Source organism: Geotrypetes seraphini, chromosome 2, assembly GCF_902459505.1.
Source record: "Geotrypetes seraphini chromosome 2, aGeoSer1.1, whole genome shotgun sequence".
NCBI classification, from domain to species: Eukaryota; Metazoa; Chordata; class Amphibia; order Gymnophiona; family Dermophiidae; genus Geotrypetes; species Geotrypetes seraphini.
The window spans coordinates 441,977,520-442,001,304 of NC_047085.1; the positions used below are offsets into that span (position 1 = coordinate 441,977,520).

At 41.0% G+C, this 23,785-nt stretch overlaps 1 protein-coding gene across 1 annotated transcript in view; it reads left to right on the forward strand.

Annotated features, from left to right (window-relative positions):
* Window positions 1-784: 784 nt before the first annotated feature.
* GAD2 (glutamate decarboxylase 2) overlaps window positions 785-23,785 on the forward strand; it is a 149,260-nt gene continuing 126,259 nt past the window's right edge. Inside the window, exons 1-4 of the mRNA XM_033934223.1 lie at window positions 785-860; window positions 1,617-1,676; window positions 1,927-2,076; window positions 3,123-3,356. Coding sequence (XP_033790114.1) covers window positions 785-860; window positions 1,617-1,676; window positions 1,927-2,076; window positions 3,123-3,356 — 520 coding nt within the window. The remainder of the gene's footprint in view (window positions 861-1,616; window positions 1,677-1,926; window positions 2,077-3,122; window positions 3,357-23,785) is intronic.

Consider the following 23,785-nt stretch of genomic DNA (forward strand, 5'->3'; position numbering starts at 1 on the left):
CATAAATGGTTAACTTAATAACCATCTGTCTCCAACCTTGATGGAACCCTTTTTCTTGCAAGTTGCTGTTTTCCGTAGCAGGCTTAACGATACCGAGCAAGCTGCATAGCTGCATTGATATCGAGATTACAATCAAATACAGTACTGTTTTCTTTGCCTATTCCCTTTCTGTCCCCCTCCCCCCACCCCCGTGATGTTTTGACTGCTGGACAGAAGAGCGGGTTAGCAACCGCACCACGAACGCTTTCCCGCGTAAAGTTTCCTGCTTCGTCACTCGTCGTCTCGTGCTCACGGAAAGAAAGGGACGGGTTCAGCACCACGAACAGCTCCATCCCCTACTTCATTGATAGACTGGCTCACTCGTAGCCGCCAGGGGCATGCTAGGATCAGCACCACAGACAGCTCTCCGTCCGTCTCACTCCACTTCTGCCGGACCATAGGATAAGTTTAGCATCACCCGCTCTCACCGATTTAACTCACGAATGCTCAACATTTTGCCCCCTTATTCCCAACCCCCAAGCAGAGACGGCAAGCACAGGCTCACGCAGTTCTCCTCCTCCACTTGGCTCCCTCCCTTCATTGTCCATCAAACACTTTCCCAGTTGCTTTATCGTTTCCTCCGTCACCGGAGACTCCGAGGCACACAGATGAGAGGCGGGAATTGCCCTGTCTAAGCTGCCGTCCACGGATCGCCAGCAACTCGTCCTTTCTGTGCGTGCGTGTCTATGAGAAATTATCTTTTGCTCTCTGCCTAATCCATTGGCCTTCGGTACAAAAGGCTTCGATGGCAGCTCCGGGCTCCGGATTTTGGACCTTTGGGTCGGAGAACGGAGCTAGCGAGCCCGAGAATCCTAACACAGGTAGGGAAATGCTTCTCCTTTTTTTTCCGGGTAGATGAGCCCTGGATATCATGTGGGAGGCAGACGACCCCCCCCCCCCCAAAAATAAAAATAAAAAATAAAAAGATCAATGGCAAAGTTACAGAAAAACAAGTGTCCAGCAGAGATGTCAGTGATTACTCCGTTTACCGAACCTCTGTCCAGCGTCCTGCCCACTACTATGCAACAGTGGATTCAGACGATCTGTCCTAATTAACTAATGCATTCATCCTCATCAGAGAATGGATTAAAACAATAGAAGAAGCTGTGCATGGTACCAGCAAATAGCGTTGTAAACGAGAAATCCTACCACTCTGGGCATCTCTCGGATTCTCAGAAGAAATCTCATGCCCAGTGTTTTGTTTTAAGCCGAAACTTAATTTGGAAATCGTTCTGTCCCAATAGAATAGACTTGGGGTGTTTCTGGATATTATAAATCTAAAGAGGGTTCTGTGTCTTTTGTTTTATGAAAACAATGGTACTACAGGATGCTTTTGCAGGCAGCTGCTATTGCGAAAATGATATACTGCTAAAGTTTAATTCGGTTTTTTGTTTGTTTGTTTTTTGCACGTTACATACTTATAACAGTAAATATTCTGTAACATGAATCTGTTGTAAAATCACCAACTAGAATCTCCTTTGCACATCCTAAAATCTCAGATATAGTTTAGCTAAAAAGAAGAATAGTTCTCATTTTAAAAAAAAAAATCAACAACAAAACAATCTCTTTTATTCCAGCAAAAGCCTGGTGTCAGGTTGCTCAGAAGTTTACAGGAGGAATTAGCTCCAAACTTTGCGGTAAGTGTAAGATCATTAAATGATATCAAATTAAATATAGGCCACATACTCTGTTGTATCAATTTTCTAAGTGAATTACAGAGAGAGAAACCAGTGTAGGAATTCTTCCTTACCATAAACAAGTCTGCATTTCCATTTATGAGAATAATTCCTACTTTATTGAATTTACCTGTGGTAGGTCATACTGTCTGTGTTTCATTATTCATATTCTAGTTATTAATGCTTTAGGTTTCATGTGCTTCGTTAATAGCTTTATTATATGGAGATGGTGAGAAACCAATGGATACTGGGATCAAGGAGGGTGCCAAGCCAGAGGACAAGAAACTGGCTTGCGTCTGTGACAAAAAGCCATGTAGCTGCCAGAAAGACCAAATAAACTATTCATTCTTGTATTCGACAGGTAAACATGAAATGTGCACGCCTTCATGTTTTGCAAATTGAAGTACTACTGTCAGTGGTTTATCACATCATATAAATATTTGCATGCAGTTATATTCTGGTTATTAAAGATAGGGAGATAAGTATAAAAATGCTAAGCTTTCGAAGTTAAAGGATTTTCCGAAATTAGTAACCAGTTATTGGAATGTGAATATGGTCTTAAAACAGTATTATTTTCAGTTAAATTGAATTTTATCTTACTGTTGCATTTATTTTATTTTGTACATGGCCTTAAGTGGGAAGTAAAGTTTAACCCAGTATAACTGCACAATTAAAGCTATTAATGCTACAAAAGGCGTTAATGTTTTAAAAAAAAACACAAAACAATAGCAAACAAGTATTAAAATTATAGGGTCAGGCCATCTTAATTTTTGTTGGACTACCTGATCGTGTGGATATGTGGGGCAGGTTTATGAGTGACCAGGTAGCATTCCTTTGTGACAAATTTTGATTTCAGGGCCCAGTGTGCAAGTATATAACGGAATGCTGCAGATTCAACCCCAATTTTAAATTCCTTCTGGAACACTGTATGGCTTTAGCAGAAATTTATTTTTCACCAGTGTTATGTTTGGCATGAGATAACAAATTTAAATGCAAACCAAAAATGATTTTTTTTTTTACGTTATTCGCTTCATTTTGTTCAAAAAAGGGCTTGAAACAAGTGAAACCATCATGGAGGTATATATCGTGTAAATGCATGACTGTATAGTTTAAGATTATTTATTATGTGACATTTAGCAAATCAAAACTCAGACATTTTATTCATATTAGTATTTTTGTAGCTGGTGCTGTTAAAGGCTTTAATAATTTTTCTTAAGCATTTTCTTTGTTTTATCAGAAATAATAAGATAGAGCCTTCTTTTCAGTTTACAACACACCAATTTTTGTTTGGTTTTACGATAAACACATGAATCAGAATTGAAAGGGGAATATATTAGAAATTGTTTTTACCTCATTGAAGTATATAACATAATTCTATAAAAGTGTCTTTTTGCATGTTTATTTCAGATCTTCTGCCAGTATCTAATGGCGAAATGACAACTTTGGCCTTTCTGCAAGATGTTGTGGACATTCTACTTCAATATATAGTAAAATCGTTTGACAGATCAACAAAAGTAATTGATTTCCATTATCCAAATGAGCTTCTTCAAGAATATAATTGGGAACTGTCCGAACAGCCACAGACCTTAGAAGATATTTTGGCAAACTGCAGAACAACACTGAAATATGCAATCAAAACAGGTAATGCTAATAGAGAATTATTACATTCATGTCATTTGCCATTTCAGTTGTTCCTTTCTGGGGTTGTTGCTTTTGGGGGGGAGGAGATTATAATAGGCCAGTTTGTATTGTGAATGGAATTATATACTGTATATCTCTGTTGTAAGATGCTCTGCTCTGCCAGATAACGATAGAAGGAAATATTTTTGCAGTTCCATAAAGCTACTCAGCACTGCAGATGGAATACGTTCTGTGCAGTATTGGGAATTACCTGTGCAAATTCCTATTTGTACAACCACTGGTTAAAATAGATTAACAACTAGATCCATGCGATATTACGGCTAGGAATGTATGTATGGGATAGATATCTTCAGTTAAACGAAAACCATTTATCTAAGGCAAGTCAGGGCTGATGCATGAACTGTCTCATCTTTACATAAAGCGTAAATAAACACAAAAACGGTGGGGGAGGTAAATCTTAAGAAAAAACAAAGCTAAAGAGTGAAGGCATGTCTGACATTAAACTGAAAATATTAGATGTATCCTGATAGTAATGTCCTAAGTACAGAGAATCACACAATTCATTCTCTTGGCTGCTCAGTAGACCATAGAGATGGTATTTTGGCGCTGTATCAAATGGCAAAGGTTTTAAGTCAGAGATCCCCCTCTAAGTGCAAAGAAAAAAAAAAAAAAAAAGATGGATGCCGACCATATCAGCAGTTCGGTCAACCTAAGAAAGGAGAAATGGAGTCATAGTAATCCTTTTCCGTGCTGAGTAAAACCGGTTTTCTCTCTCTCTCTCTCTCTGAAAGAAAAAGGAAATCTGATTTATTGTCTGGAGTATACTGTATATCAATCATCCAAAACAATGCCTAGTAAAATAGGAATACAAATAAATTAAAATTGAAGGCCAACACACCAAATAGGCTTTGTTTATACTGCGTTTCTTATTCACTAAACACATTTTGATATTCCTGATTCCCAAAACAAAATGGAGTCTGTTTTTCTGTGAAAAGAATAGTCTAAAAAAATACTTGTCACTTTTTAAAGGAAATGTATGTATTTAAAATCCTCTAATTGGGCTAAACCCTATATTTACTTAGTGCTATGGAAATTGATGTGAAATATCTAGTTCTACTATTAAAACTCACTGTTCTGGTGCTGCTCCAAACCTCATGATGTGCCCTGGATATTCACATTTTTAGCAGAATTTTGACGGTAAGATCCTGAACCAAACACTACAAGATGTTGATAAATATGATAGTATCAAATAGGTAATAGATGAGAGGGCCTGAGATGTTTCTTTAATTAGCCTGTAGTCCAGAAGGCAATTTCAAAAGAAGATCGTTTTTAAAAAAGAAAAACAGAAATTGCTGAAAAAGAGCTCGAGGCAACAGTTCCAGGAAACGGTTTGAGAATTTGTAAATTGGGAAAGCAAACTAATTAGACAATGGTCAATCCAAAACAAATAGGAGTTAATGACTTATACAAGGAGGTGATTCTAGAAAGATATTATATTTTGCATGTAATCGATAAATTGTACTATTGTATTTTTATTTGTAACATTTAGCTGCCTGTGCTTTTAATCTCATTTGTTAATTTATAGCTACAGGGAACCTTGGAATAATTTATTCTTAGCCAAAGATACATTTCAATATTGCATACTTAAATAATGAAAGCATCGATTTAAAACTTATAATACAGAATGTGCAGCTATTAAGGGAAGTCATTCACTGAGGTTGTTAATAATAGGGCAGAATTCTGTTTGAATAGATCGAGTGCAGTTTCACCATAACACAACTGAATTATATATTGAAATAATCACATCATATCAACACACCCTAATGCAATGGCTCTGTCAGGCACATTTAAATTTAATACTTTTCCATAATCCTTTTTTAAATGATTGTGTCTCATTTGAATGCTAATGAAGTTTAACCTTATCATCGGATAGTCATTGGACTGGCACAATCGGCTGTAGTGACGCATGAAAGAAATATCTCATGGAACAGACGCGTCTGTATTTGTGGACTCTGCTAATTTGTTATTTGCATGACTGCGCTCTGGCATCCTTTCCTCTACGGTTTTTATGGCGTAGTTACCACAGAACAGATACAGATACATTATTTTTGTAGATTACGCTATGTTTGTGACCTCGTTCACCATCGAGAAAGGAGTTTTCTCTCATAGAAAGCCGAAGCCCCTCCGATTGACATTTCTACCTGCATTTCCTTGGAATCAAAGAGCTTAATGTCCTAGTATGTGATTTCAGTCATTTTATGAGGCTTTCCTTTAAAACACGCAAATGCGTTTCAAATGTTCAGTCGCCGTGCTTTTAAATAAAATAACTCATGTTGAAGTCTTGGCGATGCAATTTACATCCGCAAGCGCTATTCTTTCTTGTTTTGACTATCTTCTAGTAGTCATAAGCCTAGGATGATAACAAATGCAATTTAATTTCAAAACATGGTTTAGATTTGTCTCACTGTTCTTCCTCTCTCCTCGGTACCTTTTCTTTCCTAGAGCTCTGACAGCTAACATCGCCTAGATTAGCACACACGAGAAAGACAATTTTTATTTTTCAAATGCAAAGATTTTTTTTTTTTTTTTAGGGTGTAGATGCTGAGTGCATGTTTATTCAGCACCTGGATCTGCCACTCTGTTGATACGATACTTAAGCTGAACAATTGGATATGGTCTTATCTATCTCCTTTCACTTCAGGAGAAAATGTTATAGCTGTAAAGGAGGAATACACTATGATGCAATTAGTTACACTGAGATGGCTAACTACAGAAAAGTACCTCAGAAAACTCTCTTTGATGTAAAAAGGTGTCACTATCAGAATGTTGCAGCCTAGATTGCCCTATGGTAGAGCAAATTAGAGGAGATGCTGAAAAGTTCTCAGCCCAAGCAAGAAGAGAATGAAGTGGATATGGTCAGTCATAGTAACAATTTTTTTAGGTACATCCGAAGCAGAAAGCCTGTGAGGGAATCTGTGGGACCATTGAATGATCAAGGAGCAAAAGGGATGCTCAGGGAGGATAAGGCCATAGCAGAGAGAATGAATGAATTTTTTTGCTTCGGTCTTTATCGAAGAAGATGTAAGAGATCTACCTGAACCGGAAATGGTTTTTAAGGGTGATGATGCAGAGGAACTGAAAGAAATCTCCATGAATCTGGATGTCACCTGGACTGGATGGTATATATCCCAGAGTACTAAAAGAACTCAAACATGAAATTGCTGACCTGCTGTTGGTGATCTGTAACACGTCACTAAAATTGTCTATAGTACCTGAAGATTGGAGGGTGGCCAATGTTACATTGATTTTTAAAAAGGTTCCAGAGAAGATCCAGGAAATTACAGACCAGTAAGTCTAACTTCAGTGCTGAGCAAAATAGTGTAACCAATTATAAAAAATAAAATTGTGGAACACATAGACAAACATGATTTAATGGGACAGAGTTAGCATGGGTTCGGCCAAGGGAAACCTTGTCTCACCAATTTGCTGAACTTCTTTGAGAGGAATTGGTTATTGGACTGAAAACAGAAAGCAGGGTTAAATGGCCATTTTTCTCAATAGAGGAGGGTAAATAATGGAGTTCCACTAGGATCGGTGCTATTTAACTTATTTATAAATGATCTGGAAATTGGAACAATGAGGTGATTAAATTTGCAGATGATACTAAACTGTTCAAAGTTGTTAAAACACATGCAGTTTGTGAAAAATTGCAGGCAGACCATTGGAAATTGGAAGACTGGGCATCCAAATGGAAGATGAAATTTAATGTGGACAAATGCAAAGTGGTGCACATTAGGAAGAATAACCCAAATCATAGTTACTAGATGCTAGGGTCCTCCTTATGGGATAGTGCCCAAGAAAAAGATCTGGGTATCATTGTAGACCAGGAGTCCCCAAAGTTCCTCCTTGAGGGCCGAATCCAGTCGGGTTTTCAGGATTTCCCCAATGAATATGCATGCACTGGATTCAGCCCTCAAGGAGGGACTTTGGGGACCCTTGTTGTAGACAATACAATGAAACCTTCTGCTCAATGGGCGACGGTGGCCATAAAAGTAAACAAGATGCTAGGAATTATTTAAAAAAGGGATGGTTAACAAGACTAAAGATATTATAATGCCTCTGTATCACTCCATGGTGTGATCTCAGCTGGAGTATTGCATTCAATTCTGGTCGCCTTATCACAAGAAAGATATAGCAGAACTAGAAAATCTTCAAAGATAAGCGACCAAGATGTTAAAAGCGATGGAACTCCTCTCGTATGAGGAAAGACTAAAAAGGTTAGGGTTCCTCCACTTGGAAAAGAGATGACTGAGGGGAGATATAATTGAAGTCTACAAAATCCTGAATGGTGTAGAATGGGTACAAGTGGATCAATTTTTCACTCCATCAAAAATTACAAAGACTAGGGGACACTCAAAGCTACAGGGAAATACTTTTAAAACCAATAGGGGGGGGAAATATTTTTTCACTCAGAGAATAGTTAAGCTCTGGAATGTGTTGCCAGAGGTTGTGGTAAGAGCAGTTAACTGGTTTGAAGAAAGGTTGGACAATTTCCTGGAGAAAAAGTCCATATGTTATTGAGATAGACATTGGGGAAGCCACTGCTTGCCCTGGATTGGTAGCATGGAATGTTGCTTCTTTTTGGGGTTTTGACAGGTACTAGTGACCTGGATTGGCCACCATGAAGTCGCTCTATTGGGCCAGATGGACCATTGGTCTGACTCAATAAGTCTATTCTTATGTTCTTATCTGAAACAATGTCAAAACATAGAATTTCATTTCTGCAAATTGGTATTTAATGAAATAAGATAATTATAGTGGCAAAATAATACTCAGAATTTAGGAAGTTGGTTGGTTGGGCTGAAAACTTTTAGCACCCCCTCCTAATTCCTCTTTATGTACAGTGCACATCAACCATAGAACCCTCTTAAAATACAAATCACACACTCCAAGGATGCATCCCAGTTCAGGAGGTTTTTTATGCCAATGAGGTCACTCACCCCGGATATTTTCTCATAGTCTTAATTCAACTTAGGTTGGTGTGGAAGGAGTTCCGAGGCTTTTTCTTCTGTTCTGGGTGTTTTTACGTCTTAGAGCATGGCATTGCTAGAGATTAGGGTTTTCTAACACTTTCATTTCATCAATGGTCCTTGGAGTGTGTGATTTGTATTTTAAGGAGGTTGTATGATTGATTTATATTGTTTCCTTCTTAACTTGAGTTGGTTTGTCCAGCTCAACCAGAAAAAAAAATTAGTTGTCAACCAGAAAAAAAAATTGTGGGTTACAATATCTCTTGGATCTGAAATGATACTTCCCTATGTTTATCACCCTCCCCTCCCCATAACTCCCAGGCCTTCTATTCTTTTCCCTTCTTTGCCACATCTCCCTCTCCCCTTTACCTCCCCCACCCCTTCCTCCCTTCATATTTTCTTTGTTGATCTCGGCCAGTGTTTCTCATCTCAGTACTGGAGTACCCCCTTGCCAGTCAGGTTTTCAGGATATCCACCATGAATATGCATAAATTTGATTTGCATACACTACCTCCATTTTATGCAAATTCATTTTATGCATATTCATGTTGGATATCCTGAAAACCTGACTGGCATTGGGATACTCCAGGACCGAGTTGAGAAACGCTGATCTAGGCTTCTTGTGGTTACAACTTAACAACACAACAAATAATGGCACACAAACAGCTTTGTTTATTCTTCGCGGCATTAAGCCAGACCAACCTAGAAAAAGCCAAGAGAAAGACCTCGCTAATTACCTACTGTGCCACTCCCCTCCCAGTTACAGCCCACAAAGCCCCCAGGTAAATCCCCAAGCCACAACCACTGTCGCCCCAGCCCCTCACCATGGCACATCCAAACACGCACCAACTCTCAGCACTACTCTTACTCTACGGTACGGTACAGGGATTCAAACAGGGATTGGACGGATTCCTGAAGGATAAAGGGATCGTGGGATACTGAGAGAGGTGCTGGGATGCAACATAGGTATAGAAAGCTAACCAGGTAATAAGTATAGAAACCCAACCAGCTCGTGCATGTGCAAGACCGAAGGGTTAGGACTTCGATGGGAAGATAGGACTCAATGGGAAACCAAGGTGGCAAGGGGGCCCCTTCTAGTGATTCAGACAGGTCGTGACCTGTTTGGGCCGCCGCGGGAGCGGACTGCTGGGCAGGATGGACCTATGGTCTGACCCGGCGGAGGCACTGCTTATGTTCTTATGTTCTTATGTTCTACCTGTTCACCACCAGATGCTGCAACGCAGAACATGCTAACACATCCCCCATCCCCATCCACATCACCTTACACCGATCGGCTAAACCTAAAACACCAACTTTCACTCGCCAACTTTCATACAAGATCCCCCAATCTCGAACCCGCCCCCAATCCACACTCACCCTCACAAACCAACCAAGCCTCGACCAAATAAACCAAGGTCACTAAAAAAAACTCTTACTCCCACCTCTCACCAATCGACCACACCAACCACCAGCTCCTACGAGGCGCTTACCTAAATATCAGATCAATGCGAAACAAATCGATTCTGATCAGAGATTGGCTAACTGAAACTAACCCTGACTTTATCCTTCTCGCGGAAACCTGGCTGCTATCAGACAAAGATATCATCATCAAAGATTGTCTACCCCCAGAATTCAAGATTCTTTCACTAGCCAGAACATGGGGAAGAGGAGGAGGACTAGCTATAATCTACCAAGAGCAGATAAATTGTGCCATTCTCAACTCAATATCCACGCCAAACGCAGAAATACTAACTATCTCACTAACCTCAAAATCAATACCAGCCTCGCTAACCATCACTCTATTTTACATCCCGCCAAAAAAATGGTCCCTGACCAAAGAGGACTTCACAGAATCCCTTCTAACTAACTCCTTAACAAGCCCCTACAATCTACTATGTGGGGACATTAACCTCCATCTTGAGCAAACAGACCAACCAGAAATATCGGACCTATGGACACTGCTCACCCAACTAGGTTTTGCCAAACAACCCCCTATCAAAACCCACCAAAGAGGTCACCAACTAGACCTTGTAACGTTCTCCTCCAAGGAACTGGCCAGCCCCACATTCTATTGGAAACAAGGCAGTTGGTCCGACTCTCTCTGGTCGGATCACCATCTATGCACCTTCACAATAGGATGCCAACTTAAACCCCCCAAAAACCACAAATCTAGAATCACCAAAACACACTCTACCAGAGGAAAGATTGAACTCTACCAGAGGAAAGATTGACCCAGTGGAATTCTGGTCCCGTTTCGAAACAAACACCAACCAAACCGAAGAAACCGAGCAACTCATGACCGCCTGGATCGAGGAGAGCATGAATATTCTAAACGAGATTGCCCCCATCAAGATACGCAGAATAAGAAATACAAATCAAGAAGGCTGGTTTGATCCAGAATTGCATCTATTAAAGAAGGATCTCAGAAAAGCAGAAAGACTATGGCAGAAATCAGGAACCCAAGAACACAGACTGGCATGGAGGAAAAAACTAAATAATTACAAAAACCTAACTAAGGAAAAAAGAAAAAATTTCTACTCCCACAAAATCGGCAACATTAAGACCAACAGTTCCAGCCTATTTAAATTAGTAAATGACTTATACAACATCGATACCATCACAAACACCCATGAAGAACCCACTCTAACTGCCAACTCCCTTGCAGACTTCTTCAACAACAAGATTCAAACATTAAGATCAACTTTACCTACTAGGACCAATTCCCTCGAACAATTCCCCATTCTCCCAGACACGGACACATCCTACACAGACTCTGGTATATCTAACCCAGACCCAGGATCCAGAACAAACCTTAGCTGGAAACAATTCTCACCAATTAACTGGCAAACCTTTAACACCTACTACAACAAATACACCCACTCCTTCTGTAAACTGGACACATGCCCCCCAAACATCATGAAAACTGCCCCGAGCCACTTCAAAGTAAACATGATGACATGGATCAACTCCCTTCTATCCACAGGAAACTTCCCATCAGAGCAAGGGCACATCATGATTACCCCTATTATTAAAAACGCAAAAGAATCACCAAATTCCCCCTCCAATTACAGACCGATCGCAAGCATCCCCCTATTCACCAAAATAACAGAAGGGGTGGTAAAGGCTGAACTCTCCTCATACCTAGATAAATTCAACATCCTAAGCGACTACCAATCAGGCTTTCGCGCAGACCACAGCACTGAAACCATCATAGCCGCCCTTCTTGACCATCTCCACACACTCTTTAGCCAAGGCTCTAGCGCCTTGATCATACAACTAGACCTAAGCAGTGCCTTCGACCTGGTTGACCACACCATTCTCCTGGATTGTCTGACACACATAGGCATCTCTGATCAGGTCCTCAACTGGTTTCAGGGGTTCCTAAAAAATAGATCCTACAAAGTACTCCAGAACAACTCTATCTCATACAGCTAGGACAACACTTGCGGGGTCCCGCAGGGCTCCCCACTATCCCCCACTCTGTTCAATATCTACCTGGCCTCCCTAGGCAACCTCCTACTTACCCTCAAGCTCAAATTTTTCATCTATGCAGACGACATCACAATACTCATCCCTCTTAACCGTTTCTCACCAGAACTACTCGATTACATTACAAACATCCTCAACCAGATTGAACTCTGGATGCTAGCATTCAGGCTGAAACTAAACTCCGACAAAACAAAATTCTTCCTTGCCACCCCCAATGACAAAATCAAGGATACCACAATTCAACTGAAAGGAAGGACTTTCCTCCTCGAAAACACCGTAAAAATTCTAGGAGTCACGCTCGATAAAAAGTTATCCTTAGAAACTCACACCGACCTCATTGGGTATCTCTATGCCTGTCCACTGGACACTTCCCGTCCGAACTTGGCCACATCCTCATTTCCCCTATCCCTAAACAACCCAAGGAGCCAATCTCTTCCATCACCAACTACAGACCCATCGCCAACATACCACTCTTCCAAAAACTCATGGAAGGTCTTGTCAACAACAACCTTACGAATTACCTCGACAAGTTCAATATTCTTCATGACTCCCAGTCCGGTTTCCGCCCAAATCATAGCACCGAAACCGTCCTAGCTGCCCTGACAAATTACCTCCTCCACCTGTTCTCACTGGGTAAAAGCGCCCTGATACTTCAATTCGATTTGAGTAGTGCCTTCGACCTGGTCGACCACGACATTATGCTCAACTGCCTTGACTCCATCGGCATCTCCGGTCAGGTAATAGATTGGTTCACAGGCTTCCTAACCAACCGTACCTACCAGGTCCACAGTAATGGAGCCTTCTCCCACCACTGGCGTAACCCTTGTGGAGTCCCACAAGGCTCTCCCCTATCCCCCTCCCTATTCAATATTTACTTGACCCCTCTGGCACGAAGCCTAGCAAACTCTAACCTAAAATCGTTCATATATGCAGATGACATCACCATCATTGTTCCCATTACCTCACTCACTCTAGAAACGGAAAAACTCATCGCATCTATCCTCACCAAGTTAGAACTGTGGACCTCAAAACTCAAATTAAAATTGAACTCTGAAAAAACCAAAATCTTCCTAGCGAGTCCCAACCACAAATTAACAAACACTTCCCTCAGATTGAATGGGCTAGATTACCCTATCTTACCCACCATAAAAATCCTTGGAGTCATCCTGGACCGCACCCTAACCTTCGATGACCATACCAGTGCCCAGGTGAAAAAATGTTTCCGTACCCTCTGGAAACTGTGCACCATCAAACGCTACTTCGACCACCAAGCCTTCCGTCTACTCGTCCAATCTCTGGTATTAAGCATATTAGACTACTGCAACATTATTTACCTGGGATCCTATAAAAATACCATCAAACGTCTTAGAACAGTCCAAAATGCGGCCGTCCGCCTCATCTATGATCTCAAAAAATACGACCATGTTAGCCCCTACTACACCAAACTCCATTGGCTCCCAGTAGAGGCAAGGATCATCTTTAAGTTCGCCTGCCTCTGTTTCAAAACTCTAACAGGATCTTCCCCAATCTACTTGTCTGAGCACCTTGAAATAGCAGGCCCCTCTCGCACACGAAACGCCCACCTATTCACCTTTCCCTCCCTAAAAGGCTGCCTCTACAAGAGATTCACTGATAGAACCCTAGCATTCCAAGCGGGCAAATGGAACAATTGCCTTACCGCCCTCATCTCCAACTCCCCGCCCTACCACCTGTTCAGGAAGTCACTAAAAACCTACCTCTTTGACAAATTCCGATAACGCTGCCTTCCCCCCTTCCCTGCACCCTCCTGACCTCGACATGCCTCCATTCCCTCTGACTACGCCCCCCTCCCAAGCCACTATGGCCTCTCTTTCTCAAGCTCTGTTTTATCTAATTGCCCTGCCTTTTCATTGCCTCACATTTAACATCACTGTAAATGTACCACCGCTTTAACATGGAACATCGCTGTATACGTACAGTCTCTTCTTTAGTATATGCCTTTTTATTACTGCTATTTATGTAACATCTTTGTAAATGTAATAACACTGTAATATGTATCATCGCTGTAAATGTACAGTCTCTTCTATTGTTAACCGCATTGAACTTCCATGGTATTGCGGGATACAAGAATAAAGTTATTATTATTATTATTATTGTCAGGAAATGTTTCTTGGCACTCTGGAAACTACGTACTATAAAAAAATATTTAAACAACACCGCCTTCAGCCTACTAGTGCAATCTGCCATTCTCAGCATACTAGACTACTGTAATATTATCTACCTAAACTCCACAAAGAAAACTACCAGGAGACTAAAACTGATCCAAAACACCGCCGTTCGTCTCATCTTTGGCCTAAAGAAATGGGATCATATCACCCCTTTCTATCACCAACTTCACTGGCTGCCTTTCGAATCCAGAGTACTTTTCAAATTCGCATGCTTCTGCTACAAATCGGTAAATGGCCTCTCGCCAAGTTACATCAACCCCTCTTTAGCCTTTACTGCACCAACAAAAAATCCCGCAGAATTCAACTGTTCGCCTACCCCTCACTAAAGCTTTGTCATCTCAATAGTTTCCTAGACAAAACCTTTGCCTTCCTAGCAGCCAAGATGAACCCATGGCTTGCCCAAATGATACTTGAGGCCCCCACTTACCTCGGCTTCAGAAAAACTCTCAAAACTTACCTATTCAACAAACAAGACCCGTAACCGCCCCTCTCCGGTATTACCGGGCCCCACTCGCGGCCCTCTTCCCCCCTCCTTAACGCTTTCTTCCCTCGCTTCTACTCACTCCCTCTTCATCAGCCAAGTTCGGCTAAATTTGTTGTTAATCCAATAAAATGTTGTAAATCGGCATGTCAATGCGGATCCTAATGTAATTATTGTAAACCGCCTAGAACTCGAAGGGTAGGGCGGTATATAAGAATAAAATTATTATTATTATTATTATTTTGTATTTTTTATTTTATTATGTGTGTAAATTTTTATTATAAACTGCAGCCATCTGCGTGTCACAGCAGCTCCTGATTGGTGAGGCCTGACTTTAGTACAGGAAGAGGCGATCAGAGCATACAGCGAGTGATATCCTTCACTCGCCGGCGCTCTGGCTGCCCTCTCCTGCCCCTCCAGCTGCCCTCTTGTGCCCGGTCATTCATGGTCAAAAAATACCATGAATGACCGGGACCACGAAAAGCTGACAAGGGAGCACTGTATAACTGAAAGTTTAACAGCACTGCCAAGAAGGAACTTGGTTGTTGTGACTTAGGCCATCTAAAACCAGGTCTAAGTCCACAAAAGGTATCCAAAGTGACCAGATAAGCAATGCAGACACAAAGTACAGACTTCCACACACTGCCCCAGTCATCACTGCCTCCCATCCCCATAAAAATCATAATACCAACTTTACATATCTGCCTCCAGAACATCAGCACCTGGCAGCCTGGCATAGGAAAGCCTAGTAGAGCTGCAGAGAGGTGGCTTAAGTGCTCTTGGGGGTAAGTTAGTGAACCATGGAGAGGAGGACCCAGGCCCATAAGCCTCTCTAATCACTGCATTCATAGTTAAAAAAAAAAAATTTGCACCCCCTCAAAACCCTCCAAACCCTTTTGTATTGCCATATAAGTGCTCCTACAGCCATAAGGGCTATTGGGGTGGTAGATAGGTGGGTCTAGTAGATTCTGGGGGTGTTTTGGGGGGCTCACCATGACCTATAAGGAGCAGTAGTGAGATGTGTATGTGGGACCCTTCCTGTGAAGTTTACAGCAGTGCTCTGTAAGTTACCCCACTACTCTGGTGCCATGTTTGGGTGTCTAGTCCATTACCTTTCTGGCCCCTCCCACGCCCAAAAGATCTTTTTCTAGGCGTTTGTGACTTGGATAAATTTTTGGACGAAAATGGGGTATAAAGATGGACAACTTAGCGGTCTTGGCGATCAGACGGCTGGACGTACAGTTGGACGATTTTTGAAAAAAAAATATGCTGGACATATTTTGCGAAAATGGACCTTTTCCCGTGTCCGACTATGGGCGACTTGTGACTTAGGCCCAAAACGGACTTAGACATTTCTTTTGATTATGCTCCTCAATGTGTACAGTAGAGAATGACACAGTGACAAAATTCATCGCCATCCCCATGGGAAACCATCCCATGTAACATAGTAACATAGTAGATGACGGCAGATAAAGATCCGAATGGTCCATCCAGTCTGCCCAACCTGATTCAATTTAAATTTTTTATTTTTTTTTTCTTCTTAGCTATTTCTGGGCAAGAATCCAAAGCTTTACCCGGTACTATGCTTGGGTTCCAACTGGCGAAATCTCTGTTAAGACTTACTCCAGCCCATCTACACCCTCCCAGCCATTGAAACCTCCCCTGCCCATCCTCCACCAAACGGCCATACACAGACACAGACCGTGCAAGTCTGCCCAGTAACTGGCCTAGTTCAATATTTAATATTATTTTCTGATTCCAAATCTTCTGTGTTCATCCCACGCTACTTTGAACTCAGTCACAGTTTTACTCTCCACCACCTCTCTCGGGAGCGCATTCCAGGCATCCACCACCCTCTCCGTAAAGTAGAATTTCCTAACATTGCCCCTGAATTTACCACCCCTCAACCTCAAATTATGTCATCTGGTTTTACCATTTTCCTTTCTCTGGAAAAGATTTTGTTCTACGTTAATACCCTTTAAGTATTTGAATGTCTGAATCATATCTCCCTTGTCTCTCCTTTCCTCTAGGGTATATATATTCAGGGCTTCCAGTCTCTCCTCATACGTCTTCTGGCGCAAGCCTCCTATCATTTTCATCACCCTCCTCTGGACCGCCTCAAGTCTTCTTACGTCTTTCACCAGATACGGTCTCCAAAACTGAACACAATACTCCAAGTGGGGCCTCACCAATGACCTGTACAGGGGCATCAACACCTTCTTCCTTCTACTGACTACACCTCTCTTTATACAGCCCAGAATCCTTCTGGCAGCAGCCACTGCCTTGTCACACTGTTTTTTCACCTTTAGATCTTCAGACACTATCACCCCAAGGTCCCTCTCCCCGTCCGTGTATATCAGCTTCTCTCCTCCCAGCATATACGGTTCCTTCCTATTATTAATCCCCAAATGCATTACTCTGCATTTCTTTGCATTGAATTTTAGTTGCCAGGCATTAGACCAATCCTCTAACTTTTTCAGATCCTTTTTCATATTTTCCACTCCCTCTTCGGTGTCTACTCTGTTACAAATCTTGGTATCATCTGCAAAAAGGCACACTTTTCCTTCTAACCCTTCAGCAATGTCACTTACATACATATTGAACAGGATTGGCCCCAGCACCGAACCCTGAGGGACTCCACTAGTCACCTTTCCTGCCTTCGAGCGACTTCCATTAACCACCACCCTCTGGCGTCTGTCCGACAGCCAGTTTCTGACCCAGTTCACCACTTTGGGTCCTAACTTCAGCCCTTCAAGTTTGTTCAACAGCCTCCTATGAGGAACTGTATCAAAGGCTTTGCTGAAATCCAAGTAAATTACATCTAGCATATGTCCTCGATCCAGCTCTCTTTAGTGTCTATCTCAACCTCAGTCTTTTTATACCAGCATTCTTCAATGCAAGGCTTGAGGGTCAGTGGTTGTGCCCATTCATACTCTAATTCTTATGTGAGCCAAGTATAGGATAATGAAGCCATTGTGACATCAATGATGAGTTTGACTCATAGACATTGGTGGAATGAGGCATTATGACATCACAATCTCAGCTCTGGAATGATGCTACTATTTGGGCTTCTGCCAGGTACTCGGGACCTGAGTTGGCCTCTGTTGGAAACAGGATGCTGGGCTTGATGGACCTTTGGTCTATCTCAGTATGGCAACAATAATGGTCTTATGTTCTTTTTTTTTTTATTTATTTATTTATAATTTTCAAATTAACAAATCAAGATACATCTTGTACAGAAAGTGATTACAACAAAAGAACAAATAAAAACATAATGAATTATATAGAAATCAAATATTTGTATAATCTCTCAAGTCCACCATTTGATCCATGATGTGAATTAAACGGAATTTTAACAAAGAACCATATTATAAAAGATAAGTGGTACGTGGTTAACTGAAATTCCAGGCGCCTTATATCTCAAGCCCTCATTCTTTCCCCTTTTCCAGGTGAGACATGGAGAGAAGGGCTGTTAACTGATTTGGTTCAAAGAAAACATATTTTTGAGAGTTATATTGAACTATACACTTGCAAGGATGTCGAAGATAGAAAGTTCCCCCAAGAGCCAAAACACCAGGTTTTAATAATAAAAACTCTTTTCTACGTCTTTGTGTATCTCTTGCCAAATCTGGGAACATCTGAATCTTTAAATCAAGAAACTTTTTCTCTTTATTTTTAAAGAATAATCTCAAAAGCCAATTCTTATCTAGCGTAATAGCCAGGGTAACAATCAATGTAGCAGGTATTGCTATTTCTTTATCAGATAGTTCAAGTAAAGCAGATACATCAATTGGTCCCTGCGTTTTTTCTTGAAGATCCTTATTTTTACTAGGCAAATAATAGACCTGGGTGAAAGGAGGCAATGAATCTTCCGATACTTCCAATATCTCCAGCAAATACCTTTTTAACATTTCTCTTGGAGTCACTGTTGAAATTCGTGGAAAATTAATCAATCTTAAGTTATTATTCCTGGAGAAATTTTCAAATGTCTCAATCTTCCTTCTTAAATTTATATTATCCTTAATTAAGGTGTCCTGAAGAATCTTGGAAGATTTAAGTTGATCTTTAATGCACTGGATATCTAATTTTGATTCTCCCAAGTCTTGTTTTATCTGAAGAACTTCTTTCTCTTGAGTTTTTATTTTCCCCTCTATTTGAAGATGGTTACTATTTACTGTTCTAGTCAGATTGGCAATCAAATCCCACAAAGCTCCCATTGTGACTTCTTGGGGCTTTACAAGGTCATTAGTTTGCAAGTTTAATAGTTGTATATTAGGCTCACCAGCTACAGGAACCTCTCCTCTCCGTCCCTCCTGTATTGGAGTTAATCCCAGCGTTGTTGTATCCTCAAATACACTCAGGCTCTGCTGCAATCCTTGTGAGCCTGAGTCGATGTTCGTCTCACCGTTCCCTGCAGCCTCTGGGGGAGAGCTCACGCCGACTTCCGGCTGGCTCCCCACTCCCGGGGAACTGGTGGCTCGAGGATTGGGAGGAGGGATTCTCGTGTCGGGGCTCAAAGAGATCTCATGAGCCCGAAGAGACGCCTCGAGTCCGTTACCAAGGAGCGTCCCAGCCGGGTGCACCACCGACGTTCCCATGACGCCCTGCATCCGTCTCAGCAGATCTTCTATATTGCCTGAGGAGGCTGAACCGGGACGCCGCGGGGCCGAAGAGGCTCCCTTTCCCCTCCTTTTCGGCATGGTAAATATTCTGCGATGTTAACCGCCAAAGAAAAGTTTCCTTTAATGAAGATTTGCGGGCGGTTGCTCAGCGCTCCACAACCGCGGCCATCTTGGATCCTCCCATAATGGTCTTATGTTCTAACCATCCTGTATCATTCTTTAGTATCTATCTCAACCTCAGTCCTTCTACACCAGCATTCTTCAATGCAAGGCTTGAGGGTCAGTGGCTGTGCCCATTCATACTCTGATTCTTCCCTGTCTCCTTAAAGAATGACATGGAGGTGGTTTTCCGCGGTTATCCTCGGGGATGGGAACAGTGATGAATTTTGTCACCTTGTCATTCTCTGGTGTACAGCACTGAGTATGCCTAGTAGCAATATGAAAGACTAATATCAATATGAAATATAGGAAGCAATTATTGCTGCTAAAAAGTGGTGCAACTGGTTATTAAGTTTAATGAGGCAGTAACATGTTAACATGTTTATAGGGGTGACATAGTGTAAGTGTTTGGATAATTTTGTTCATTAATGAAATGCATTATGGCCCAGATTCTATAAACAGTGCCGTGATCTGCATCCACCCACAAAAGCAGGGCTAATCATGTGTCAATCACACAACAGCGTCCTTCATAGAATCTCAGCTATGTCACAGATAGGCACCGGAAATGTAGGCCAGGGTTTTCAAGGTCTACATTCCAGTGCCTATCTGTAATGAGAATCACGACTATGGAGGCTCCTAAGGGTACTTCCGTAACTAACCATGCCTATTTTACCTAAAGGTGCCAGTAGATGCCTCCATAGCCACGGTTCTGGTGCTGCTTGTGGAGGCACTGTCTTTTTTTAAATGACATTTTAAATGTTTTTAACTGATGTGAGGCAATTAAACCAATTAAAACCGGTGCCATTAAGCAGCATGGTATATAGAATTTGGACCTTTTGTGTTTACTCGGGTTCCCTTTGTCTAATATTACATTTTTTGTAAATATCAAAAACCATTCAGTGCAGTGCCACTCATTTTATGTAGTTTTTTAAAAAAATATATTTTCTTTTCAGTTCAGTAGAAATAATTTAACTTCTCAAATTTGGCAGATCTCAAACCATACTACTTGGCACCAAATTATCCAAGCCAAAACCAATCAAATATGGAAAACCACAGGAAGCCCTACTGTCCCCACTACTCTTCAACCTTTACATCAGACCAGTCCTGGACATAGCCCAAACATACCAAATAAAAATCCACTCCTTTGCAGATGACATCCAGTTATACCTACCATTAGGAGCAAATCACAAATCTCAAATAATAAAGCTTCATAACTTCCTATCCATAATCAAAAATTGGATGACCTTAAACAAACTCCAATTGAGCACCTCAAAAACTGAACTACTCTGTATCAGTAAAGAAAAATGCACCTACAACTACCCCCTCTTAAACTGGGAATCGACTACCCTGACCACGAAAGACCCAGTACAGAGCCTAGGGATTATCCTTGACTCAAATCTATCACATCTCACAAGTGGTCTACTCCTCATTCTATTATTTCTGCCAACTCCGGCACCAAACAAGACTTCTCACAACTACTCTATGCTTTTGTCCTCCCTTGCTTAGATTACTGCAATGCACTATTCAATGGACTAACAGCAAAAACACATTTAACAACTCCAGCATGTTCAAAATGCAGCAATCCAGTTACTAAAGAACCTACAAGCCTGCAACACTATTTCCACAGCTCTCGGCCTCGGCCCTCTGCATCATCAAGGGCCTAGTGCTAGCATACAAATCCTTCTACAACATGGTACCCAGCAACTTCACATACAAACTTCCGCCCTACATTCTTAAGAGACCACTACATTTCCAAGATGAAATACACCTACAAATACCCCAGGTCATGCCCTCCAGCTCCAAACTGCCTGGAAAAGATCTTATTCCCATTTCCTACCAAACGTTTGGAAAACTCTACCTCCACAGATCTGATTTTTCCAGGGTCTTCTAAACTTCAGGAAAACTATAAAAACCTACCTCTTAACCTAGCCTAGTTACGATTCCTCAAATTGCCTCACTCCTCTTCCTCTGTAACTGCAACAAAGTAACCCCCTCTAAACTGCAGCCACACCAACTGATACTCAAAGGTATAGGTCATCCTCATATAAACAATGCCCACACATGCACATCATGATAACCAAGCTATATCTCACAACTTTAATATCTATGTTAAGCTAATTCAATTCCTATGGAACATATTGTAACCAGGGTTAAAAATTTAATAGCTACTTGAGAAAAAAAAACAGGGTTTAAAGAAGTTTTTAAAGGGTTTAATGAAGCAGAGAGGATCTGGAAGGAAATATCTGTGTTTTTTTATTTTGAGAAGTATGGTTTGTGTATTGTTTGTATTGGTGCAGTTTTGAGGTTTTCTGTTGCTGATCTCTTGCACAGGTCTGCTGTCCTCATGCAGAGATCAGCATCAGCTGTCTGAACAATCTAACTGTGAGATTTGACAGTTGGGAGGGTGACTTGGTTCTGTGAGGAGGTGTTTTGGCTTGTGTGGCTCTTGTGAAGGTAATTATATTTGATTTTATTGAATTTTGAATAAGAATTGTAAGTTATGGTTGAAGCTGGTTTGATTCATAGATTCTGGTAATTTCCAAGGTCGAAATATTTCTTTCTGGCGGATGTGAAGAATTGTTTTATCTGTGAGACTATTGGGTGTTAGAAATAGTCTGTGAGATTTCTGTGTAATGTCATGAGGGAATATTGGTGAAGAAAATTTGATAAACCGTTTTGAAAGTTTAATATCTTCTGTAAAATTTGTTTAGACTGTGGGTTTTATTTGTGTTTTGAGATATAAGAAATTTGAGTGATTTTGGAAATAGGAAATTCTGGGGAGGGAAAAAGTATAGGGAACATCAATTATCTATTTTTTTTTTCTAGCTTAGAAAGTATATTTAGGCAATTTGGGGTTATTAGATTAGGATAGGGTTTTCCCTTATTGGTTTGTTTAAGTCAGAGTAGTAGGTTGGTTCCAGCAAGAGAGAGTCTGCTAGCAAGAGATTCTGCTAGCAACAGCGCGCCTACGTGGTACCCCTACATAGCAAGAACATAAAGCCTCAAATACCCAAATCTGAGGAAAAAGAAGAACTTTACAGAGGGGAAGTAGAATCTCTTTGTTTAGATTTGATTTACAGCATTTGTTTATTAAATATTATTTCTAATTTAAATTCTGAATCCTTAGTGCTTCTTTATATTTATTTTATTATATGTTTAATAACTATTTTTATTTCAAGGTTATACCATATTATTATATATTATTATTTTGTTTATGTAATTCACCCCTTCTCCTGGGGAAAGGTATCAATTTAACCCTCGGTGTGCACGACTACAAAACAAATCTTATTTCAAGAGGGATACCTTTTACCTCAGTCTGAGAAGGAGGGGGTTACAATATGCATTAGATTATACTATTAGAACGAATTATCATACTGCACACCTTGATTGCAAAGCCATAACCCATGCACAGCAAAACGGTAACCCTAATATCGATTGCAACCCCATGAATGTCAACTATAATCTTATGTAATGTTATATTGTAACACTGAATGTTAAACTATAATCCATTCTGAGCTCTCTGGGGAGGAAGAGATATAAATCCAAATAAATAAATTTCCAAAATTGCTTGTCTTTGTACCCCACCACCACCACCACATGCCTAAACCAACTGCAGCTCACATCATGACTTGCACATCTGCATCCCTGGCTTAGAGAGAACATTGACCCCCATCCTCATCTCTACCCCACCCCTTCTATCCTTTTTCCTTCTTTGCCACTATATCCCTCTCCCCTTTACTTCTTCCCACCCCATCCTCCCCTCATCTTTTCTTTATTGATCTAGGCTTCTTGTGATTACTACTTAACAGAACACACCAAATAAAGGCACACAAGTTGTTTGTATAAAACTAGGCCTTAGCTTTGTTTATTATATAACATAAACCAGAGGTTCCTAACCCTGTCCTAGGGGATCCCTAATGAATATGCATGAGAGAGATTTGCACATAATGGAAGTGACAGGTATGCAAATCTTTCTCATGCATATTCATTAGGGATATCTTGAAAACCCAACTGGCTGGGGGTCCCCCAGGACAGGGTTGGGAACCACTGACATAAACCATCAAGTATAATACAAAAACAGATCAATCTACCCAAACTACAACAGTGTAACAATGATTATCATAGGTAAATTTCCTATTCCCCTAGCCCCGCCCTGACATCTAGAGATTGAAGATGGCACAGACTTCCATGCCCCCTGATGGATCACCTGACCCATCTGTCTTCCTTTCAAAGAACTTTAATTAAAATAACCACTCATCACGCTATGAGCTTAAAGCCCAGTGGCTCGGGTTTCTACAACAAGCCAGTAAGAAAACATACTGCCACCCCCACTCCCAAAGTCCTAGCCAGGATATCCATACTCCCTGATGTGCCATTCCTAAGTGTAGTCTACCCAGTCAATGTGCTGCTCTATGGCCTGACCAATGGACATAAGTATGAC